The sequence below is a fragment of the Grammomys surdaster genome, unplaced genomic scaffold (assembly GCF_004785775.1).
Source record: "Grammomys surdaster isolate TR1022 unplaced genomic scaffold, NIH_TR_1.0 146, whole genome shotgun sequence".
Classification (NCBI taxonomy): Eukaryota; Metazoa; Chordata; class Mammalia; order Rodentia; family Muridae; genus Grammomys; species Grammomys surdaster.
Genome location: NW_021604604.1, coordinates 12,095,168 through 12,120,003, shown reverse-complemented (window position 1 = coordinate 12,120,003; position 24,836 = coordinate 12,095,168). Strand labels below are relative to the sequence as shown.

The 24,836-nt window shown below is 43.2% G+C and overlaps 1 protein-coding gene across 1 annotated transcript in view; it reads left to right on the top strand.

Moving 5' to 3' along the window:
• Positions 1–24,836, top strand: part of Camk1d (calcium/calmodulin dependent protein kinase ID) — a 386,144-nt gene that overhangs the window by 135,710 nt on the left and 225,598 nt on the right. Inside the window, exon 2 of the mRNA XM_028764793.1 lies at positions 5,327–5,458. Coding sequence (XP_028620626.1) covers positions 5,327–5,458 — 132 coding nt within the window. The remainder of the gene's footprint in view (positions 1–5,326; positions 5,459–24,836) is intronic.

Below are 24,836 nucleotides of genomic sequence, written 5' to 3'. Positions count from 1 at the left end.
GTCAGCTTTACAGTGGTGTGCATGTCAGCTTTACAGTGGTGTGCATGGCACTGGACAGTGTGTGAACTGCAGGAAGAGCAAGCTTTTCTCAGATTGCTTGGTCTCTGCCAGGGGAGTTGCTGAGACACCGAGGCCATCGTAGTCCAGCTGGTGTTACTATCCATTCCCTTTCACCATTGGGGTTAACATGCAGAGTGTTTTCTCCTCCCATTTTGTGTATTGATTCTGTTCTGAAACAATAGCTCTAAATGATGTCTGTCTAGTTCCTAGATTGTCTCAAGCCAAATTATCACCAACTCTATACTCTCTTCCTGTATTTTACAAATACATATTCTCCTGGCCCTCCACCAGGGACAACAGTGAGCTGGGTGGAGAAAAGCGTTTTGATTGATGGCGAGGGCCTGGAGTAATGCTAGAAGGCCCAGTTGCGGGGTGTGATGACGGTAGCTGGAAGCAATGCCGTTAATAAAGTTAATAACACAATCAATCTGATTCATATGTAGAACAACTAAAAAGCACGAAAAGCCAATGAGCCAATAATAGCTGACTCTCAGCTAATAGGGCCAACCATCCCTGCATCTGATTATTCTTGGTCTAATTTGGGATGAATATAATTTTACCAAATGGTTGGTTTAGCGTACTGTCATGAATCAAAAAGATAGCTCCCGATTCTTTCTGAAAGTCATTCCATCTCTCTCTCTCTCTCTCTCTCTCTCTCTCTCTCTCTCTCTCTCACACACACACACACACACACACACCTACACACACACACACTCTGTCTCTCTGTGTGTATGTGTGTTTATGCACACGTGTGTGTATATATGGATGCAAGTACAGGCTAGACAACAACTTCTAGTGTCATCCCTTAGAAGCTATGTGCCTTGTTTTTTATTAAACAAAGTCTCAGTAGCCTGGAGCTCACCAAGTAGACCAGGTCTTCTGGCCAGTGAACTCCAGGGATCCACCTGAACCTCTGCCTTCTCAGTGCTGGGTCTGCAGGTGCAAACCGCTGCACCGGGCAGTTAAGTGGGTGGTGGAATCTAAGCCTACGTTCTTAGGGTTGTACATCGAACATATTACTAACTAACCTCTTTGCTCAGCCCCAAAAGATAGTGTGTTCACCAGTTCAGTGAGCATCCAAATGCTGAAAGCTACAGCAGATTGGAGGCTGAAGTCTTGTCTATGTTGTGATTAAATTGTTCTTATATGAGAAAAGACTTTGTGTTTAAGTGATGCATATTCTGGAGCAACCAGCTCTGTGCACTGTCCTCTTAGAGACCATTTGATATTTTTTTTCTTAATTTCGGGTTAAAGACTGTTAGCAAACGAGAAGGCAGAAGCCAGAAGCCCTAAGGTTCTAGTCTCTGATTTTATTTTTTGTTTACTTTTTTTTTTTTAAAAAAAAGTTATGCATTTATGTCTCTGTGTATGCCTGTGTGTGCATTTGTATATGCATGTCCATTTGTGTGTGTGTGTCTGTGTGTGTATATGACTGTGTGTGTTTGTGCGTGTGATAAATATGTGAATTTCAGTAAGAGGAGAACCTGAGGTAATTGATTCTTTTCTTCTACAGGAGTGAGTTTCAGGGATTGACCAGAGGCTGTCTGTCTGTCTTGGTGATAAGTACCCTAAGAGAAGCCATCTTGCTGACTCCTCTCACTTTCTTCTTAAGAAACAGTCTTGTTTTGTTCCCTAGGCTGTCCTCACAGCTCTTAGGTTCAAGGTGCCCTCTTGCCTTCGTTTTCTGAAGAGCTAGAACTACAGCCGTACATTACTGTGCTCACCCTCTGCTCTAATGGTAACAGTTGTTAGTAAATGGGTGGTTTAGGAAGCAAAGCCAGGATTTGCTAGCCTCAGCTCTGAATTCTGGTCTCAATAGAAGACATGGATCTGAATTAGGATGCTCTGAATGGTTCTGTCTTTTCACATCTAGGGTAGTACATGGCAACCATGGTTCACAAACCTTTAATGCCAGGTAGTAGCCTAGGTGTCCTCAGGGTGGCGTATTCTGAGGAGTGCCAAAAGATGAGGCATTTCCTAGAGCCCAGGCCACTTGCCCTCTCATTGGTCATCCGGATGTTGGATCATTGCCCTTTACGTGGCCTGAATGTGTATCCTAGGTGGACTGGGTGCAGCCATCTATACCAGGACTCGTTCTTGAGCCTTATTAAAGCAAATCAAGAGGGCCTGTTTTAAAGCCATCATTTATGAAGTTAAAAACTTAAGCAGTCATTTAAAATTCTTCACTCTCATGACATTTGCCTCAAGTCTTGAAACTCTTGCTCTCCAAAGATGGTACCCGACTCAGAATCCAAGCAGGCTGCCTCCAGGTGATGATCTGATTTTCTTTGGAAGAACAGCAGGGAAGGAGGGGTCAACTTCTGCAGTTTATGCAGTTTCTCTCCAGCTGGAGAAGATCCTTCAAATCTCAAGGATAACTCGTTTGACTTTTCTGTAACTTGCCATAGACATTCAATTTCAGTGAGGACTTGGTTTTAGGTTTTTTTTGTTTTTGTTTGCTTGTTTTTTAGTAATGATTCCCTTTTTATAATTCAAATAATATTTTTTGTTTGTTTTCCTTTTGTTTTGTGTTTCTTGTCACAGCTTGGAAATGTGTAATTTTTCAGAGAACTGGAATTGTCCTTTCTCCTATCGTTGTGCATTTCTGACTCATTTATGTCTGTATAATAACCCACCTTTTCCTGTTAGTTTTTACTCACATAACCCTGCGGAGGCATATGCCATAAACTCATGTCTAATATTTTCTCTCGTCAAAACCCACCATGTTAACTTTCTTGAGCAGATGTGGACACATGTCCATCCCAGTGTCCCTTGAGTGGAGATGAAGGGAACAGTCAGGTTGTAGGGACAAGGGCCTGTCTTGTCCTTCAGACACGCTGGTATCACAGGCTGCTGTCCGCTGGACATACATGCCTCGGATAGCGTTGTGCCACCTAGTTTGGAACACATACTGCTTACGTCCACGAACTGCAGGCAGGTGGACAGTACTCTTTATCCCCACTCTCCTCTCTTGGACTTTGTTTCTTGGGCTGTCCGAAGGCCCACCAGGCTCTCAGATCTTTCCCCTTGCCACCACAAGCTCCTGCTCCCCCAGATGTGTTGTGTAATTACATCGAAAGTGGTTGGATGGTTCATTCACTAGTTTTGTTTTTGATGTTTTTAATTAGCTTCCTTGTGCTAACCTTTTAGCCTCTAAGTTCAGAAAGCATCACCTTTGGAAAGCTGAAGGAAGATAGATTTATACACGTTGTCTGGGTAAATGAGGAAGTGGTTTTGGGTGCTGAACCTCAGGAGTGAGGGCAGTTCCCCTAGCAACACTGTTCCTTCTGCACTGTCAGCTTCAGTGACAGAGGCAGGCTTCCCTAGCAGTAAGATGAACTCCTGTAGAGTACTGAGGAAGACCTCAGAGCCAGTGGAGAAGATGACTTGGTTAGCAAAGTGCTTAGGGACCTGAGTACATGTGAAAAAAAATAGGTGTGGTGGCATGCACTTATATCCCCAGTGTTGGGAGGCAGAGATAGGTGGCCAACCAGTATTGCCCACAGGGCCCTTTCCAGGCTAATGAAGGGACCCTGACACTAAACGCTAGGTGGACAGCACCTGAGGAATGATATTGGAAGTTATCCTTTGGGCTACATACGCAGGAATGTGTGCCCACAGGTTTATGGACACTTGGACACAGAAAGGCACATACACACAGACACACAGGCACACATACAGATACACACATACAGACATTCGCGCCTGCGTGCACGCATGCATACACACACACACACACACACACGCACGCACACGCACGCACGCACGCACGCACACACACACACAAAGATAAAAATGAAAGCTCAGAGGATTGAGGAGCATGCCTGATCTTCCATTCTAACATGCCGCTGTGCTGTGCTCAGAACTTGATGCCCTGGTCTCTTAAAGATGTTGACAGTAACTTCTTGTGTACTGTATCTTCAGAGTGGACCAAGGACTAGATGCGGTCCACACCATCTGGGATCCTGCAGTTTTCCTATAATCCCCCTCTTCTTTTGGAAGGTAACAAGTGAAAGATGTATCACATTTCACCATAGTCTCATGTGAAGCTATGCTATTGAGTAAACCTGTACAGAAATTCCCCTTTATTTTTTATTGTGCTAAAATAGGCATGCCATAAACCTTATCATTTTAACTGCTTTGGGCGTGGGGTTCTATGGCCTAAGCGTTAACACATTGTTGTGTAACCACCATCTGCTTCTGGAGCCTTTTCATTTACTCTACTATGTTCCAATTAGAGTCACTTCCTGCTATCCCCTCCTCCACATAGTATTGCCTTTCCATGACTAGTATCTTTCTTTAGCACACGTCTTCAAGGTTCATCTGTACTGGACCATGTACCAGTTTCCCTGAAGAGATAACTGATGCTCTGTCATATGTACGGATACACGTACATATTAATCCATCACTTAATTTCTCTTTTAAATCTCATGGCTATTGTGTGGAGTGCTGCTATGATTATGGCAAAAAAAAAAAATCCTCTCTCTCCAAATCTGTCTCTCTTTGTGTGTGTAGTGTACCTATCATATGTGTGGTCATGTCTAGTGTATATGTCTACATGTGCATGTGTGAGTGTGTGTACTTGCCTGTGGAGTCTTGAGGTTGATGTCAGGGGTCCTCTTGGTTTGCTCTCCGTCTTATAGAAACAGGGTCTCTCATCTTTAAGATAGGGTCTCTCTCTTGGCTAGCCGGTCCGGTCAGCAGCTCCAGGGAACCATCTGCTTGTCTTCTTGCTCCATGTCAGCCCCTCATGAGGTGCCAGCTCACACTTTATATCCTTACCTATCTGCAAGAATTAATTCAGTGTTTGTGAGGCACCCTGGAAAACTCTTTGAGTGAAAGAGTCTATAGGAAATTGGGGAATTTTAGTATCTATAATTTTCTGGTCTACATGGTCATGCTAGTGGGCACCATTTTTTCCTTTGCTGGGGAACCTCTTTAGGGAAGGTTTTTGTTATATACCAAGGGACCCTAACCCAACCATATTGTATAGCAGGGTGACAAGAGACACTTCAAAGTGGCCAACCCATGGCAACCTCCATTGTCTCTATGGGCCTGTGTTGACATCTGCCATCTCTTTGCACTGGATCACACTTGTCCATATGTTTTCTTCTTCTAAGAACAATTGGGAAGTAGCCTTTCTTGACACACAAAGCGATATGGTCACTGTGGCCTTGTTCCTTGTTACTCTGTTGGGATCAGAGGGGCCTTTGTGCAATCAGAACCTCTTACCCTAACCTTTCTTTTTCTCCCTCTTTGTCTACAGTGGGGCCTTTTCTGAAGTTGTTTTAGCTGAAGAGAAAGCGACTGGGAAGCTCTTTGCAGTAAAGTGCATCCCGAAGAAGGCGCTGAAGGGCAAGGAGAGCAGCATCGAGAATGAGATTGCTGTGCTCAGAAAGTAAGTGCCAGAGACCAGTCTCTCCTCCCCATCTTCCCTGAGCATCCTCCGGTGGAAGGATGAGGCCTGCCCCAAGGCTGCCTTCCCAGGACTCAGAGAAGTCACTGGCTACAGTATGCAGAAAAGGGTGGATCCTGCAGATGACAGCTGGTACTCATGTGGCACTTGGAAGCTGTCCTCCTCCAGTGCTGATGTCTTAGAACATCTAGCAGTCATTGCAGGGTGTCCTTTCCAAAGAGCACAGTTGCGGGCTGTGATTTCAAACAGAGACTCCATCGTTCGCCATAGCTTAGTGATGCGGGCTGATTCCTGAGCCCCCAGTCTCCCTTATGAAGTAGAGCTCAGACCGTTTCGTAGCACGGTGTGAGAATTAGTGAGATAGTGTTTACTGAGTGTATATGTGAAGTGCTTACTTACTCTGGACCACTTTATGGTAGTTCCTGTTGTCCTGCTACAAATGCTAGAGTATTGTTATTGCCAGTGGTATTGCTTTATTTTTTATCAGGACGCAAAGCTGGAAACCCCCATATGTATATATCACATGTGCTGGAGCTCGGAATCTCAATTCCTCCAACGTCATTTCTGTACTTTGTGACCTCACCCCTTTCTCTGCCACCCACATGGCAGTGGGAACCCCGGAGTTTCCAAAAAACTTCACTTCTTTATTGATTCCCCTCTCCCTTTCTATGTGTAATAGACTGAATCAAAATACTCTCCTTCAGTACTGTGCCAAATACATTCATTCTGTTGTGACATGACCCTTCCCCACAACTCCAACATACACTATCTTCCTGTAAGATTGGTCCTCACCATGCTCCCCACAGTGTTAGGATTAAATCTTTGCACCATATCTCAGGAAATTTGAGAGAACAAACCTTATATGGCACCTGTTTTTATACGTTTGGCACCCATCTAGAAAATTTTTGTGAGTTGCTATTAATAAAAGATGCTCAAAATGTCCTTGAAATTTTTGGGGTTTGGAATCAGGACATAGCAAGAAACCCAGTACAGATAAACAAAATGGAATGGGAACAAGCCTTTTAGGGGCCAGAAAGAAACCACCACCTACCGTACATCCTTCCTGCATAAATTTTCACTTCATTTCTTCTGGGACCTTTAGTGACACGGAGCAGTGCTTTGCCACCAGACATCTGACCCAGCACCACTGAGGTGGTCAAAACAGTCTGTCCTGTTCTGACCTTGAGTGATTAAGAGAAGAGCAGAGACTTTGTATTGGTGTTCCAGAACAAGCGGGCTTCCATGGCTCTTTTGGGTGGGGACTTGTTTTCCTTCAGTTGTTGAATTGGTTTCCATGTTCTCTGGGGTGTCTGTTAAAATCTAGAGAGTTTCAGGTTGTCCTGCAGAGGATTGCAGGAAATGGAAGAGAGTCTGGGAAAACAAATTAAGAGTATCTACGTCAGGCAGGAAAATGCTTTGTTAACGAAACATTTATTGAAATGGCCTTTTTTTTCCCAACATGAAATCAATGTTTGAGGAAGAAATTTGTCACTGGCGATATGAAGTTGTAGATGGGTTGCAGACAGCTGACATTGTAAATGGAACTTTCTTTCTAAAGATTTCACTTTGGCCCCAGAGGTTATCTGGGCTTAGAAATAAAAGAGCTCAGGTCATCCATATGTATTGTTGGAGTTCCTTTCCGTCCACATGGGCTGTGAGCACAGGTAGAGACTTTATAAGCTATGGTTTATACCATGAATAAAAGCATTAAATTCTGGTTTAATCAGTATCTCCACCCAGTTCCTCGCTAATAATTACCCAGACAGGCTATTTAAAAGCAGGGAGGACTATGGCTTTGGAGTAGCGTGTTTTGATAGTGTCTCACTATCAGTAGTTGGAATTCCTGGAAGCATGAATTCTTCTCTAGAGAGTAAAGAACAAAGAATTGATTTCTCAGGAGATAAGAGGTGGTTTATCTCCTATACTGGTTTATTTAGTTAATCTTTTGCAAGTGATTTACAAGTAGGCTAAGAGGCACTTCACATCATAAACATCAGAAAGAGAAGTAAGTATATGAGCTCTAAAGAAGATAGTTTGAAACCATGTTTAGAAGGCTGTCATGGTGATGTCCATACACTGAAGAAGTATTCATCACGTTCTCAGCATTCACCATATCTTAGAGTTTCTATTGCTATGATGAAATACCAGGACCAAAAGCAGGTTGAGAAGGAAAAGGTTTATTTAGCTTACATGTCTACATTGCAGTCTACCACTGAAGGAAGCCAGGGCAGAAACTCAAATAGGACAGGAACCTGGAGGCAGGAGCTGATACAGAGGCCATGGAGGGGTGCTGCTTACTGGCTTGTTCCTTATGGCTTGCTCAACTTGCTTTCTTATAGAACCCAGTACCACTGGCCCAGGGAAGAGACCACACACAATGGGTTGGGGTCACCTCCATCAATCACTAGTTAAGAAAATGCCCTGCAGCCAGATCTTGTAGAGGCATTTTTCTTAGCTGAGATTCTCTCTTTTCAGAGAACTCTAGCCGGTGTCAAGTTGACATAAAACTAACTAGCACACACCAGGAACCATCACTATTAGAGTATTAGTTCTTGGCATCTGAGGTTTTCTATTAACAGGGTAAAGATGACTTAATACCAGTATGTCCAGGAGACCCAGGGATGGAATTTAGTACAGGTTATATGGAGGAGGGGCAGCCACATAAATATATATTTTTTCAGGACAAAAAGGCAGATGAGCATTCCAGCCAGTAGGAGCAACACAAGCAGAAGCTAGGAGACAAGGACTGGATATGTAATCCAGTGGTAGATTACTACACAAGGCCCTGGGCTTGATTCCCAGCATTATAAAATGAAGAGGAAGAAGAGTTGAGAGATGGGAGAGAGGGAAGTGTGTAGGAAGAGGTTAGGAGATGGGAACCAGAGTGTTATTCTGGGGAGATTTCTCCTCTGATGGGATTTGGAGGAGAGGCAAAGGGAGACTTAAGTTTGAAGAAAGGTAGGGGCCTGGTCTAAACTTTGCTCTGGCTCATGGACTCCATGCAGTAGATATGAGAAGTGATACGGATTATCAAGAAAGAGACAATATGGTGAGGATTTATGACTTGTGCTGAGGCAGGACTGATTGGAGAGAGCAGGAACATGGAGTGAGAACACATAAGAGGTTGTGAGGTGAGTCATATGGATAAATGAAGAAGGGCCGTGTTAAAACAGGGGCTGGTGGCTGTATGGAAGAATGGCTATGAGGACATCTATGCAGAACTGACTTTACAAGGTCAAGAGTTGGAAGAGGCAGAGAGGCGTTGAGGGACAGATAGGAGGTGATACTAATGCTCTGGTTTCTGACAGGGTAGCTGAGTGACTAACCACCTCTTTAACTGAGACGATGATCCGTAGGCAGGAAGGTAAAGGATGAGTTCTGACTTGAGTACAGTGGATTTGGATGTCTTGGGGATGTCCAAGTAGAGATGATGGATTGACTTTCCAGGGATGGACCTGGCCATGATCTAGGTTTTGGTAGGTAGCAAACATTTCTGAGACACATACTAAGTCTTGAGGAGGATCATGGAAAGATGGATCAGTAGTTACAAACACTAGCTGCTTTTTATTTTTTAGAGGACATGCTTGATTCCCAGCACTCACATGGTGGCTCACAACCCTCTGTAACTCCAGTTCTAGGAAGAATCCAACTCCCTTTTCTGGTCTCTGCAGGTACAGTCTATAGTTATCCTGTTCAGCTCATGTTACTGCAATTATGTTGGTGAGACTTTATGGTGTAGCTTCCAGTGTTTCTAGGAGACACATCTTTCAGCAAACCCTCCATTTCTGTGGCCCTCACAACCATTCCAGCTCCTCTTCTGCAATGTTCCCTGAACCTTGGGTACCAGCATTTATTGTAGCCTTGCTCATTGGGACTAGGCTCCACGATTCTGCATTTCGGTTGGTTATGGTTTTCCATAATGGTCTCCATCTGTTGCAAAGAGAAGTTTCCTCAATGAGAGGTGACGACATAAGAACAAATGTTTAGAAGCTAATTAGAGATTAGGCTGCTTTAATAAAGTGGTGGTTGTAGGGTCTCCTCTCAGATGCCTGAGTTCATTAGCCCTGGGTAGTCAATTAGGCTTCTGGTACCAGACATGTCCCTTTTGTTTGAGTGGGCCTTAAGTCCATTTAGAGAGCTGTTGGTTACCACCAAGGTATGCATGCCACCATCACATCCTTAGGTTTGCTGTACCATGGTGGTCTTTGTTGTGGTTCGTAAGCACCATAGGCATCATCATATGTGTTATATTTGAGTAGAATTGTTGGTTGCTTCCCTAAAAATACACATACAAAAAACATACAAACTGAGCAGGTTGTACTTATATATTTAGAAGTGTGTGTGTGTGCATGTGTGTATAATAACAATTAATGAAAAATAAGGCTGTGAATTTGAAAAAGAGCACAAAGGGGTGTATGGAGGCAGCTTGGAGAGAGGAAAAGAAAGGGAAAAATGATGTAATTACATTATAATCTCAAAAATAAGGGGCATTTTTAAAAAGAAATAAAGGTAAATTTGTTTCAGCAGAAGAAAATAAAATAAATCCTGGTTCAGTTTAGCTAGTCATTCTAGGTAGGGTCCAAGCTAGGCCATTCATCTCTCCTGGCCGTTTGTGTCTCTCATTGGTGTGTTTCATCCAAATGAGCCCATTTAAGAGGCTGCCTGTCCTCCTACATGCTAAGTTTATTGTAGGGTAAGAGATTTATTTATTTCATTGGATAAAAGTAATGTGGCTAATACATCCTAGCGGATGCCTTTACATTTGCTCTGAAAATAGTTCCAAAATGAATTTTCAACTTGATAAGTAGATATTAAACCAACTTTAGAGCGGGGAAGAAAAAAGAAGCTGATGAGCATTGTGGTAGGTTGTTGCTATGCAGCAGAGAAAGCTTCCCGCCTGACTTTGGGGTTTAGTGGGCTGGATTTATATGATTCATCCTGAGCTGTTACAGACAGGATGGTTAGCTGTGTCCCTGCAACCACGGTATTTACGCAGTTTGGAATATAACACCGTCAGCACCGCTCACCTTAGCTGGTTATGATTTCTGGGGTATTATTTACCTCCAATCTGATATCATAGCATCACCTCAGGCATTTTGCAGGGGCAGGAAATCAAATGCATTTACATTCTGCAGTAAGAGGGGAGACGAAGAAAGAAGGAGGATCGTACAGAAAAGCAAGCAGCAGATAAAGCAAAAGGGATGTTTGGAGAGCAGCCTTTTGACTAAGACTTGGGGAAACTGAGGCTCGAGTTCCTTAAATATGAACTTGTGTTAAGGAAACATGCACTATCCCATGTTTCACAGGGGACTAAAATTCAAATGTTCTTCCTTTGAAAAATCTAGGGTTCCTGTGAGAACAGTAAAGTGGTGTGAGTCTGGGACACTGCCCTACTGAGGAGCAGATACTAGCCACCGAGTTCAGGAGCCTGACAAGCAACGGCAGGCATATAGTTCCCAAGCCTCAAGATGCCATGTCATTACAACATGACATGTAGCAGAAGGGGCCCATGGCTGGTAAACGTAGTAAATAGCAAAACCCAGGCTACCAGGCTAAAGTCCCTAAGGTCCCTGTGGCCCTAGGATGGGGCACTTGGTCCGCCCAAGTGGGAAGGGTTCAGCCACAGGCAAGCTAAGAGGCCTGGGGACAGTGGCTTAGTCCCTGGTTCCCTTAAGTCAGACCATGTAGATTAATACCAAGGAAGGCACCCACCCCAAGATAACCACTTCGTAATTAAGAACAGTCTGCGGAGAAAGTGCACTCCCAGAGCTGGCGTGTTCTTTCCCCACAGTTATATTCCAATGGGAAGCTTGACTTGTTGAAACCACTGCTGGGTGCCAGGTTATTGTTTGTATTGGAGACATGCACGCATCAACAGAAGCTCTTTAAAGATTTATTTATTTATTCATTTATTTGCTTATTTATTTAATGTATATGGGTACTTTGCATGTACATCCGCACACCAGAGGACAGCATCAGATGGCTGCCATGTGGGTGCTGGGAGTTGAACTCAGAACCTCCAGAAGAGCAGTGTGTATTCTTAACCACTGAGCCACAGCTCCTGCTTCTAGAAACTCTTTGATTGGAGTTGAACAAAACTACCTTTCCTATGACAGGAAATGGCCAGGTCACTTAGAACGGGTCTTCTGAGTCGCTGGAGGGAGAGTCATCAGACTGGAGGATGCAAACCGGAAGTGTTAATAGTAACAACAGTGAGAACCTAAAGGAAGGCAGGCATGTCGTTCACCCTAGAATCCTGGAAAAACCCTTATTTGAAATTCCCTTATTTATTTATTTATTTATTTATTTATTTTTAAATCATGTAACATGGGTTGAAGGAAGCTGTGAACTCCTCAGTGGTGGCTATTTCTGTTGTTCTTTCGGTAAATCAGACTTTTGCCAGGGTTTGAATATGCCTATGTGCACCCATCTGCATCCGCTTAGGACTCCTGGGATTTTTTTCAGTCCATTTTGGTCTCCTCAAAGCCAGGCTCTGGTGGGCTGGAGCTGTTGCTGGAACTCAGTGGTAGAGTGTTTGTCTAGCATACATGAGACCTTGGGTTCAAACCCCAGAAATACAGAACAAGTAAACAGGGGTTGGAGAGATGGCTCAGTGGGCAAAAGTGCTGGTTATGTAATCAAGCATAAGGACCAAGTTTGGAACCTCTGCACCCATGTAAATAGTGAGTGGGCCTCCAGCTTATGGGAGGTAGGCACAGGATACCTGGAGCAAGCTGGCTAGCTAAACTAGCTGAGTCAGTTGGCTCTGGGTTCACGTGAGAGATCGTACCTCAATATGTAAGGAAGAAAGTAACTGAAGAAGATAGCCTATGGTCTCCATGAGCACATGCACACAGTGCCTGCATCCCTCCTATGTGCACACCACACATGTGTATATACATAGATAAATGGTAAATAAATAATTATAAAGACACAAAGCCAGACATGGTAGCATATGCCCTTAATCTCAGGACTTGGGAGGCAGAGATGGATCTCTGAGTTCAAGGCCAGTCTGGTCCACATAGTAAGTTCTAGGACAGCCAGGGATATATAAAGACCTTATCTCAAACAGATAAAAAACAAAACCAAACCTAACAACAACAAAACAGCAGGCAAACAAACTCCTGCAAGCTCCTTGAAAGCATCAAATCACAAGAAAGAGAAGGCTGTGGTCCTTATTGCTATGCTAGAGTCCCAGGCTCAGAATCATGACTTGTTTGGTATACTTCTCTTCCTCAACTCTCTACCTAGACCCTTCTGATACAGGGACCTCTGCCGAGCTTTGTTCTTCCAGGTACACGGTAAACTTGGCTTTGTTTTGACCAACATATGATAGCCATTGATGAGTACCCTTCCTGGCTACAATCAGTGTGGAGAGATAACATTGGTCCGATGTGTCCAGTCCTTCTGTAAAGTTCAGAATCCAGAGCTCAGTGCATCCAGGGGCGTTCTTTATGGATCTTTCTGCATAGCAAATGATCAAAGAACATTTGAAAACATTAGACCTGAGATCCATAATCCATCTTTGTTTTTTAAATTTTTCCCAGCACTGCAGATGGAACCCAACTCCATGCTAGGCAAGTGCTCCCCTGTGGAGTGTGCTATACCCCGAGCCTTTCTATCCTGTTAATTTCTGGGACTTAGCCTGCACATTCTTTGAATGGGAGGAAAATAGAATCAATTGTGTCTCTTACTGTGAAGCAGGGATAATCACAAGAGTCCGGGGTGGACTGTTTTTGTTCCCCTCCAGTGCTTCCCCCTAACTTGTGTTTTTTATTCCCTAAATGTTGCACTTTGTGTGGTTCACATGGACTGGTTCTTCTGTAACCCTAATCAAGTAAGTGTTGACAAGCCTGTGTGATATTGAGCCGCTCTGTCTTCAGTTCAAGAACCTAAACTCCTTCATAAGCAATTCCTCCATTTGTGATCTCTAGTTTTCAACTCCCATTCCCCACAATTCATGAATACTCCCTGAAAGGAGCAGGTAATTGTCCCTGTTCCTCTGTCCTGCCTCAGTGTGATGCATACCCCTTTCAGTTAGTTCCCCTGGATTGTCCTGTCCAGACGAGCCCCTCCCTTTAACATTTCATGCCTCCAATTTCTCCCCAATTCTGACCTCAGGTTTATGCTTTCTGAAATGATGAAGTTTCCATATCCAGCCCTGAACTTTGAGACATGGTGCTGATAATGGGGGCAACCCAATAGGTGTAGCCCAGGGAGTCTGGAAAGCTAGAAATATGGAGAAACGGGTGCTTATTGGAGAGTTGAGGGCAGGGAGGCATTTCCACAGACTTCAAGTTCTCTCTGGCTATGTAGACCATATTAGTTATGCATCTCTAGAGAAAGAGCCAATGGATTATGTGTAGATATACAGAGAGATGTATTAGGAAGGATTGGCTCATGCAGTGATGGAGGCCAGTTATGGAGAAGTTCACCTGCTGTCTGTAACCTGGAGACTCGGGATAATTCGCCCATACCCAAAGACCTGAGAGCCAGAGGAGCCATGGTTTAACTATTAGTCCAAGTTTGACCAGGAATGTCAATGTCCCTAGTCTGCCTATCTGTTCTGTTGTAGCTATCAAGAGAGAATCATCCAGAAACACACACATGGGTGCACATACACAGTCACTAAGGGATAGAGCATTGCCCACTATTCTGGTGAGTATGATCTTCCAGAAACACACATACACACACACACAGGGGAGAGAGAGAGAGAGAGAGAGAGAGAGAGAGAGAGAGAGAGAGAGAGATCAAGGGATAGAGTAGTGCCCACCATTTTAGTGAGTGTGATCTTCCAGAAAAACATACACACACACTTCAAAACACTGCCTCACCTGCTGTCCAGGCATCTCTTAGCCTAGTCAAATTGACACATAAACATAATACCCTGAGCATGTGAACACCAAGTCCATAAACAAACTCGTGGTACTCTAGAAGAGGAACAAGAGGCGGAGCTGATGCTCCTATAGCAACAGAGTGAACTTGTCACTTGAGTAGAGTTTGGCTGCACCCGCCACCTTTTATGCTATATATATGACTCTGTAGGTGTTCAGAGCAGTGGAAGAACAGTGTACTTCTGCATGCCCTGCATAGCTGTGCTGGTTGTCTGCAAGCTCATGCTTGTGTTAACTCCCATTCTCCCGATGTATATAATTACTTGGGGAATTAGCTCTTATGTGGACGAGGCTGTGGTTGAATTCCTCTTGTAACACATCTTGGCAAATATTTTTTCCCTTTTTCTGTAAACTTACTTAGCTAATGATTTATTCAAATGTCATTTAAATGATTCTGAAAAAGTGTGTGTGTGTGTGTGTGTGTTGTAATATAACATTCCTTAAAAAGAGAAAATCAGAATAGCTTTCATTGGAGAATCAATTCCATGAAAGGTTAAGTACAAAGAGTTCTTAGAAGGAATCAGAATACACGCACACCAATGGTTTAGCCTCCCTTTTCCATCCTGCTGTAGGTTGTCTCTGTTCGGTCCTGCTTTGCCATTGTTTGCATGGAAGATGAATTACTCTAGAACATTCTATATTCAGAATCATCACTGGGTAGTTTAGGTAGTTGCTTATCATTTCACTGTATTATTATTTTTTTAAAAATTGATTCATTTTAATGTGTATGGGTGCTTTTTGCCTGCATGTATGTCTGTGTACCAAGTGTGTACCTGGTTCCTATAAATGTCAGGAAAGGGCATCCGATCCTCTGGAACTAGAGTTACAGATAGTTGTGAGTTACCAAGTGGGTGCTGGGGATCGAACCCAGATCCTTTAGAAAAGCACAGTGCTTTAACTGATGACCCACACCTCTAGGCCCTTCTTTACAAGATAAGCAAATCTCGTTTTCTCAGGGTTGAAAGTTAAGGCCACAGGTCAAAGCCACGTTTTGAGGAGATGTACACTAAAGGATTTTTTTTTTCTAAAATAATAACTGTATTGAATTTGATAAATCTTATTTCACATTAATTCCTAAGGCACTTGCTCTTTTCTTTTATAGATATTTAGAAAACGGTTTTGAATGTATGATAAAGACAGCTGAAAGATATCATTTGTATAAAGATATTAAAGAAATGCGTTGTAATAGCAGCAGGGTGCTATTCTTGTCCAATGAACTAATGAGCTAAATTTCCACATATATGCACATATGTATGCATATACATGCAAATATGCTGTATGTATATGACATATTAATATATTTTGAGTATATCTCATTTTTTCATACCATATGAAATACTAAAACCTTCTTTATGCCTCATAAACATATCCTTGGTTCTATTTTTAAAAAAGTCTGCTGTCTGGGGTACCTGAAGACGATAAGGTATATGAAGAGCAGTTTAGCATTTTCAGATGTTCAGCGTTATGAATATAGGCTCTCCTGACCGATACTCTTGAAAGAGCTTATGGTATTTCTGTGAGTGGAAACTACTTTGTCTGTCCATCCTCTAGAAAGAGAAACTGAGGTGCAGTTCTGTGAACAGAGCAGCCAGGATGAGAGTGGAGTTCTCCTTCGAGGAGCTGCTCTGTGCCTTTCAGAGTCCCAAGCCCTGTCCTTTCTAGTGGTCGTCTGGGTGACTTGAACAGTCTTGCAGGAAGCCTCAGTCTTATGACTTCCAATGAACAGTAACACAAATGCCCTCAGGTCTTTATTACAGCCAGTCAGATACAATTCTAGATTGCCTCTATGCTAGTGAGGAAGGACAAATACTTACAAAATGTGAGGCCAGTGATGGGCCATAGAAATGATCCTGCCAGCATTTAACTCTCTGCCAGTACAGAATTAACAACTGAACTTCCAGAGACACACCTTCACACAAGGTATCCCAACAGTTGTTCACATAGAGATGCACCTTCACACAAGACACCCCAACAGTTGTTCACATAGAGACACACCTTCACACAAGGCACCCCAACAGTTGTTCATTTTGCTTTTTTGAAGTACAAAGGCTCAGATCTCTGGCCTTGTCAGGAAAGGCAGTAATTTACACCTGTGCTCTAGCTTCTGTTCCTGCTGGAGGGATTAGAGTCCCTGAGAACCCTGGCTGCACACAGCATGGTCTCTGCAAATGTTTCTTATTGCTTATGTGGACGGGGAGTATCTGGCTAGGCTGTGGGATGAAGGAGAAGGTGCCTTCCTGGAAGTTGTGTTACTCAAGTTTTGGGTCTAAAGGCTCCCTTTGCAGCACAGGCATGTCCTGATGCCACAAACATACACTGGCAACAGGGGTAAGATGATTGTTCCTCTCTTGTAGAGAAGTGTGCCATATAATAAAGTTGCAGATTCGTCATGAATACATTGGTCTTATTATTTTTTTTTTTCGGAAAAAACAAACCTCTTATGAAAACCTTCCCTGTGTTAATGTCTGTTTTTTATGGGCTGCTGAGCATTAGAACTAGAAAATGAGCTTAAAGCCTGACTCTCCCGACTTCAGGACACATAGATGGAGCAGCTTGCCCCAGGGCTCAGAACACACTCGGGCAGATGTGAAACCCAAGTGATTCTGGACTTCTAATTTAGAATGGTTTCCATGGAGCCACACTGCTTCTCTCGTTAGAATGTCTTTCAGAAAAATATAAGAAAAGAACTTTTCGAAAAGAAAAAAGAAAGAAAGAAATAGACAGGCTTTATGGCACACACCTTTAATCCCAGCACTTGGAAGGCAGAGACAGATGTGAGCTGGAGGCTAGCCTAAGCTACATAGTGAGTTCTAGGACATCCCAGGCCACATAGTGAGACAGTGTTTCAAAACAACAACAAAAACAAACAAACAACCCAATTAAAAGAAAACTTTCCCTCATCTTTAAAAGCCCCTTGGCATGTTGGTAAGGTCTTAAAAATCTATTCCAGTAGCTCCACTGGGTTCCAACAGGGACACTGAATCTGGCTTCTGAAATTCCCCTGGCAGTTTCAACTAGATGTGCTCTTCTCTGCCTTTTCCCCTTAGTGACAATGCAGTGGTACTGGGGAAACTAGAGTCCCCCTGGATTCTGCTGCCTTTGGTCCTCTGACATTCCTGGGAAAGGAGATCCGAGGTCAGCCCAGAGCCCAGGTTAAAGACGCAACATGGAAAAGGCTTCTTTCCCATTTTGCATGCACACCACACTCTTCGCCTCTGCCTTGTCAATAGAATGAGCAAGAAATAAGCCAGACTGTGAAACAATCTGGAAAACATGAGAAACGTTACTCTCGTATTGGATCCTAGTCCTGGAGAAGCTTCCGGCAGGCTGTGTGGCCAGATTTCTGCATTATATTTTTTACTCCCCCATCAGGTAGGCCCAGCTTCCCAGCTGCCAAAGTGGTCTTGGTCTCCTGGGGCTGTGTTCTGGGGGAAGTCCTCCCTGAACTAAGCTGAAGACATCCCCCATTATCAGGTTTTCACAGCTAGGGAAATCTGGTCTAGATCTGGGAGTGCAAGTCAAATTCAACCCAAGGATATCTTCTTCTCCGCCTCTTCTTCCTCCTCCTTCCCCCCTCTTTCCCTCCCTTTCTCCTTCTTTCCTCCCCCTCCCTCTCCATCCCTCTCCCTCCCCTCCCCCAACTCCAAGTGGGACTCCGGAGATGGCTCAGTGGGTCAAGTGTGTACAAGCATGGGGATCTTAATTAGATCCACAATATCTATGGAAAAAGCCAGGCTTGGTGGCATGTACCTGTAACTGTGACACTGGGAGTTAGGGGTGGAGAGGGGTGAACCCCTTGGGATCACTGGCCTACCAGTCTGGCAGAAACAGACAGCTCTAGGTTTAGTGAGAAACTTCCTCAACAAGTAAAGTTCGAAGTGATAGAAGATACTAGAAGTTGACTACTGGTTTCCATATGTTCACATTCAGGTGAGCACATCTGTACATACATGTAAAAACACACGAACACCCCCCCACCTACCTCCCCAACCTGTCCATACATATCATATGATGTTTTTGTTCTAAACCCAATGAGGGGCTCACTAGAATAGCTGATGCTGGAGTAAAAACGTGTTTCTGTCATCTTATATTTATATTTAGAAAAATCTTACATATTCATGTCGGAAAAAAAAATGTCATGGAGGACGATTCCATGACCTCTTGAGCAGGCTGTCTTGTTCTCAGAACCACAGAGTTGTCTAGGTGACTCAGCTGTCAGGTCCTTGAGTTAAGCTGTCCTCCCTGGAGTACTCCATATATTTTGTATTAAATGCTTGGAAGGCAAACCGGAGTGGTGGCCCATACTTACAATCTGGTAACTTGAGGCAGGAGGATTGTCCATGTTTGAGCCCATCCTGGTCTACACAGTCAATTCTAAGTCATCTGGGGCTATGCAGGGAGACTTGTGTCAAACAAAACGATGTACGTGGGAGGGAGGGAGGCAGATCTGTTCGCAGCCTCCTCCTCTGTAACTTGGTTAGAGATTCTGTTTAACAACTGTTGGTTTGGTAGTGAATGGAACCCTAGATCTCATGGGTGCTTGTGCCATACCACTGGGCTACACCGCTCATCTCCTACAGGCCCCACTGTGGTTTAAATTTGTGTTCTTTGGATTAAGAACAGCACATTTTGTAGGTGGCACTGCTTTTTAACTGAGTATTTCTTTAGAGATGTCAACGGAATGGCTAGAACTCTGGTAGACATGTTCTGGGGCCCAGTGTGGAGCTCTCACCTTGACCTCCCCAGCTATTAATTAATTAATTAATTAATTAATTAATTAATTTTGAGTTCTTTTCTTAAAATGCTGTAGAAGATAATAGACAGTGGTTGGAAGCTGCATTTAATGTACCAGCAATATTCAGTCGGTCACTGAAGTAATTTAAGAGTCTAGTCAACAATTTTTACTTTCTAAAGTGATCATTTAAAGTGATAGGGTTTTATTCCACAGACTGACGTGCATTAGCTCCTGGAGGCAATTTGTTTGGGGAACAATCATTCAGTTACTACAAGTGTATTATTAATGATAGTCAGTGAATGTATCTTTCAAGAAGACAATATGCCTTTTTAAAAAGTAATTCGAAGAGTTGTTTTCTCTTGTAAGGACTGTAGTGTCAGTCAGAATAGAAACCTCTGGAAACCATTGTTGTGAAGAAACAAGTTGCTCAGGAAATAGGCCCGAATATTTCACAGTATTCTGCAGAACCAGAGGAGCAGATGGTGAGAGTGCAGTTTGGGTTCTAAGAGTCCTTACAGGTTCCTGAATCCTCTGTACTGGGTAGAGGCTGGGGAGGGCTCGGTTAGTGTGTCAGTGAATTACCTTTCCAGCGTCAAAATTATTTATTTCTTCACCTCAACCCAAATTATTTGACATAAAGCAGCATAACATCAACATGTTCCTTAGAATGCCTCCCCCAGATACCAAGCTAACACACAGTGTAATGTATTCTGTGAGGGTATTTCCCCTCTATTCCTTCCCCCTTTTCTTCTGGGTTGTTTTTCAGTTGGGGAGGAGGCTCAGGTCTCACAATGCATTCTAAGGTGAGTTTGATCCTTCTGCCACAGGGAATCAGGGATTCCCTGACTGCTGGGATTATGGGCACGCTGCACCACGCCTAGCTCGCATGGTATCTTTCAGGATGATGTCAGGGGTAGGTATGTCGATGGAAAAGCAGAGGCTTGCTTGTGGCTGAACCACTGTGGAAGCCCCAGATCTTGGAAGCCCAGAAGGGTTGGCCTTTTAGTATTTAGTACTTAGACTGTAAGTACTGTACGTATTCATTATTCTGAGCTGTTCACTTAGGGTTCAAACCCAGTTGGAAATTTTTTTTCTACTAATCTTAACAACTACCCAGCAAAAGCAAGTTTATAATGCTTTCATAATTACTTTTGATTGTACAACATACCTAGGAAAGGAAATACTAAGTTATTGAAGCCCAGGGGTATTGGTGCTTTCCACTTGAGTAGCTGTGATGGCTACACTGAGAACCTTCCTTCAAGAGGCTCCAAGAACTTAAAGAAACTTCTTCTTCCAAAAATGGCTTCCTCTAAAAAACGTCCTTTAAAAAGACGGCTCAGTGGGTAAAGGCACGTGTTTACAAACTGACAACCTATAAGTTGTTCTCTGACCTGCACACACAAAATAAACAAACACCAAATGTAAAATTTGGGGGCTAACTCCTGTGTGAATAAGTAAAACTTATGATTTGATTTAATAATAATAAAAAAAAACAAAACAGAACAAAACAAAACAAATTTGGGGGCTAGAGATATGGCTCACTGGTAAGAACACTTGCTGCTCTTGCAGAGGACCTGGGTTCAGTTCTTAGCACCCACATGGTAGCTCACAACCACCCATAATTCTAGTTTCAACCACATGAATATGTGTTGCCCATAGAGATCAAATGAGAAGAGCATCAGATCCTCTGGACCTGGAGTTGCAGATGATTGTGAGCTGCCTTGTGTGTGCTGGGAACTGGACCCAGGTTCTCTGTGAGGACAGAAAGTGCTCCTAACTACCGAGTCTTCTCTTCAGGCCCCAGATAAATCAATAAAATCTTAAATGTATAGATTTTAAAAATTTGTCTGATAGCTCAAGTTCTAAATAACTTTAATTCATCTTTTAATTACACAGAATAGGAGTTTTAAAGTCTACCTTCATATGTTAATGTTCTAATCCCCAAGGTGGTGGTGGCAGGCCTCAGGAAACTGGTTAGGTCATGAGGACTCTTCCCTGCTGAATGGGTTAGGGAACTTACAGAAGGAGACTCCAAGAGGTATCTGTGTAGATGTTTCTGCCATGTGAGGACACAATGAGAATGGACCAGCTGGGAAGCAGGAAATAGGCCTGCAGTAACTCTGGGCCCACTGGTGTCTTGGCATTAGGGTACCTAACTTCCAGATGGTAGGAAGTACATTTCTGTTGCTCATAATCCACCCAGTGTACGGTACTGTATCATAGCACTTTGAGCACAACCGACCAAAGCCATGTTACCAGAGCTTCTGATATTATCAGTGTCTCCCCAAATCCCTCCAATCCCTCCTGTCTCCAGTCTTCATTCACCCCTCTAAGGTTAACAAGCCTGGGGTAGATGGAGCTGTGGATTCCTCCCAGAAGGCTTCATATAGTTTCTTCTGCCTGAAATGCTCTATTCTGCCCTGATCTGGTGTTTGTGTTGGGATCAGGGCCAGATGGTCTTTTGTTCAGCCACACCAGAATCCTCTGGGACCTGTGAGGGATGAAGACCTCAGGCTTCACCCCACAGCCTAGTTATAAAAGGATCCTCTTGCAGGCTTGTTTACTCTTTTGGCTTTGGGACAGGATTTACATTCCAAATTCACTATCAAGAAGCACAGAGTTGAACTAAGGACAACAGCAGCAACAACAAATGACAAAATAATCTCTTCATGTTTTAAACGATTTACAGTTTTGGATTGGGTGATACATACCTCTCCTTGACTTTTGTGGATCAGGTGGGAGGTACATGTACCTGTGAGATGCTTAAGGGAGATCATTTGCATATTTACCACAAGAGAAGCCTGATCCAGAGGCATTCCTACAGAGCCCCTGGGGTGTGACACTTACCACCACGTACACTGATATTGCCTGTTTGATTATCTCTCCTCTCTGTCATGTTCGAAGCTCTTTGAGCAAAGAGACAAGAAATCTGATGTTCATAAGTGTCTCTTGTACCTGGCGAAATTCTTGTCACATAGTAGATGCTTAGTATACATTGTGTTGAATTTTACCAGTTCCCAAGAGGGAAAAATGAGGAAGTAAACATTTATTCCCTCTTCTCTGTTAAAATTAAAATAGCTTACATTAGGCCAGTTATTATGTTGCATGCCTGAAATCCTAGAACCAGGGAGGATAAGGTAGCTGGATCAACCATTTGGGGGCATTCCTAGCTATAAAGTTATAAAGCCAAAAAGCCCAATATAGATACCATCACTACTGTTACCTCTGCCACTACGACAAAACACAACAAACCAAAACGGCAAAAACCAAGCCAACTCCCTAATTTCATTGCTTTGCATGCATACAACTGTTAAGTGTTTTGAAACTATACACATGTATCCTAACAAAAGTATTTTGACAGTAGCAAATTTGTACTCATTTCCAAGATGAAAATAGCCCTGAAAAAAAAAGAGGAGGGGGGAGAGGAGGAAAGAGCAGTTTCAATCCAATACAACCCTGACAGCAGGCTGGGAATTTAGTTTAGTTATCAAGTATACATGTACATCTGGGGTAAGATTGAATTCCTTTACTTTTGACACATTACAAAAAGAAAAATTCCTAGCAGAAGTGGGCCAGAATTTCCTGTTTTATTGTTGGTTTTTAGGTAGGACATGGAATGCATACTTTTAAAACTTACTTTTAAAGTTTAGACCACAAAAGATATCCCCCATGGTTGAAATATTCTGCTTGGGGATTTAGCTCCTCTCTCTGTCTCTGTCTCCGTCTCTGTCTCTGTCTCTCTTTCTCTCTCTCTCTCTGTCTCTCTCTCTCTGTCTCTCTCTCTCTCTGTCTCTCTCTGTCTCTCTCTGTCTCTCTCTCTCTCTCTCTCTTTCTCTCTCTGGGTGTGCATGTACACTCAGGCATGCAGGCATGGAGGCTTGGGTATCTTCCTCTATTCTCCACCTTAACTTTTTTCTTTAAAAACATTTATTTAATCCTCTTCCCAACTCTACCATTAGACTCTCCAAATATTATGTTCTAGGAGCTGAACCTTGGTCCTCTGAGAGAGCAGGAAATTCTCTTAATCACAGAAGCATCTCTTCAGCCCTTTCACTTTTTAAGGCAGGGTGTCTTGCTGAACCTGGAGTGCTTGGTTTCAGCTATGCTGGTTGGTCAGCCAGTGCCAGCCATCCTCCTGTCTCTCTGACTACCTCCCATAGTTCTACGTTGCAGGCATGCTCCAGGATACCTAGCTTTTGTTATATGGGTGCTAGGAACTCAGTTCTTCTTAACTCAGTAAGCACTCTGCACCTTGAGACATAGTTTTCAGCCTCTATAACTTTAATATAAAAAGTTGCTATTAACGGTTCCAAAGGTTCAGTGAGTAAACAACCTTCTAGAAAGAACCCCATTTTGAGTTGAATTAAGGGATTTTATATCTTGTATCTTATTGATGATTTAGATTTTGCAAAAAACGAGTCAGGCTGTATCCCCATCTCTAGGCATTGAGATTTGAGACCAGCAAACTTTAAAACCAATGAACCAGAAGGTATCATAAGGTATCATAGAAAAGCGGCAGGACCTGGTGAAAGAAGTATTCAGTAAACCAGGAGAAGGTGGCATGGAAAGGCTTCGCTCTAAGGAGTCACTGGAAGCTGCTCAGTGGTTTGAGCAGCCAGAACATGTATGAGAACAAAAGATTCGATGTGTGGGCTATGTCTGAGGCTGGTTGGGATATTTGAGAATTGAGAATGTACAAACACAGGGGGGGAGGCTGCTAAAGTCATAGGCCAGAGGGGTACCAGGAGACTAAGGGCCTTCCTTATCCTTTATCTGGTAGCCAGTGAGGTCGAGCCACTGATGATTTTTGCATGAAGGAATGCTGGGAAGTTCAAGGGTGGTTCTCATGGTCATGTATAGGATAGAGGTTAGTTAGAGAGGTATTATGGTTTGACTGTGAAACACTCCCCACAAGGTTATATGTTTGAAGACTTGTTTTTCCAGATGGTGGTACTATTTTAGGAGGTCAAGAATGAAAGGAGTCTTCAAGTCTGAGTAATTGGCGCTGTGCTGGTACCACTAACGGAAATACAGAAACGAAGAAAAAGGCATCATCACATGGTATTGGTCATTTGGTCATTTCTTTCCTTTCAGTGGGATGTCTGAAGGCAGAATTAATTAAAATTACCCATGGGCCTGAGAGAGATGAAGCTAGGCCTGAAAGCAGTTAGATTGTAAGGTCTCCAGCCCTGCAATAGCAACGAGGCCTCCTGCTCTGATACTGGACATGGTTGGCAATGTCCCTGAATGTCAGCTGGCTGAAATAGGTGGTTATACCCACAGAGTAGGAAAGAAAGAACACCTGGAATTGTTCATTTTTATCATCACACATTGACATAGATGAGGGAATGAGTATTAGGTAAGCATGTTCTAGTCAGCAGTGCACAGACGTAGTACAGATAGAAATTCAGACCCATTTTATAATTATAGTCCAGCCCATATGTGTGTTTTCATGTGTGTTGGGATGCACAGGTGTATGTGGCCATGCATGGATGTTTGTGAATACACATGTGAAGACCAAAGGACAACCATGGGTAATTCTTCAATATATACATATATACTATATTATGTATATAATATAGTATATATATATATTTTTTTTGAGACTGGGTCTCAGTGGTGTGTAGGTCATCAAGTAGGCAAGAAAGGCTGCCCAGTGAACTGTGGGGATCTTCTGTCTCCACCTCCTCAGTGCTGGGACTACAAACATGTATCAACATGCATTTAAAAT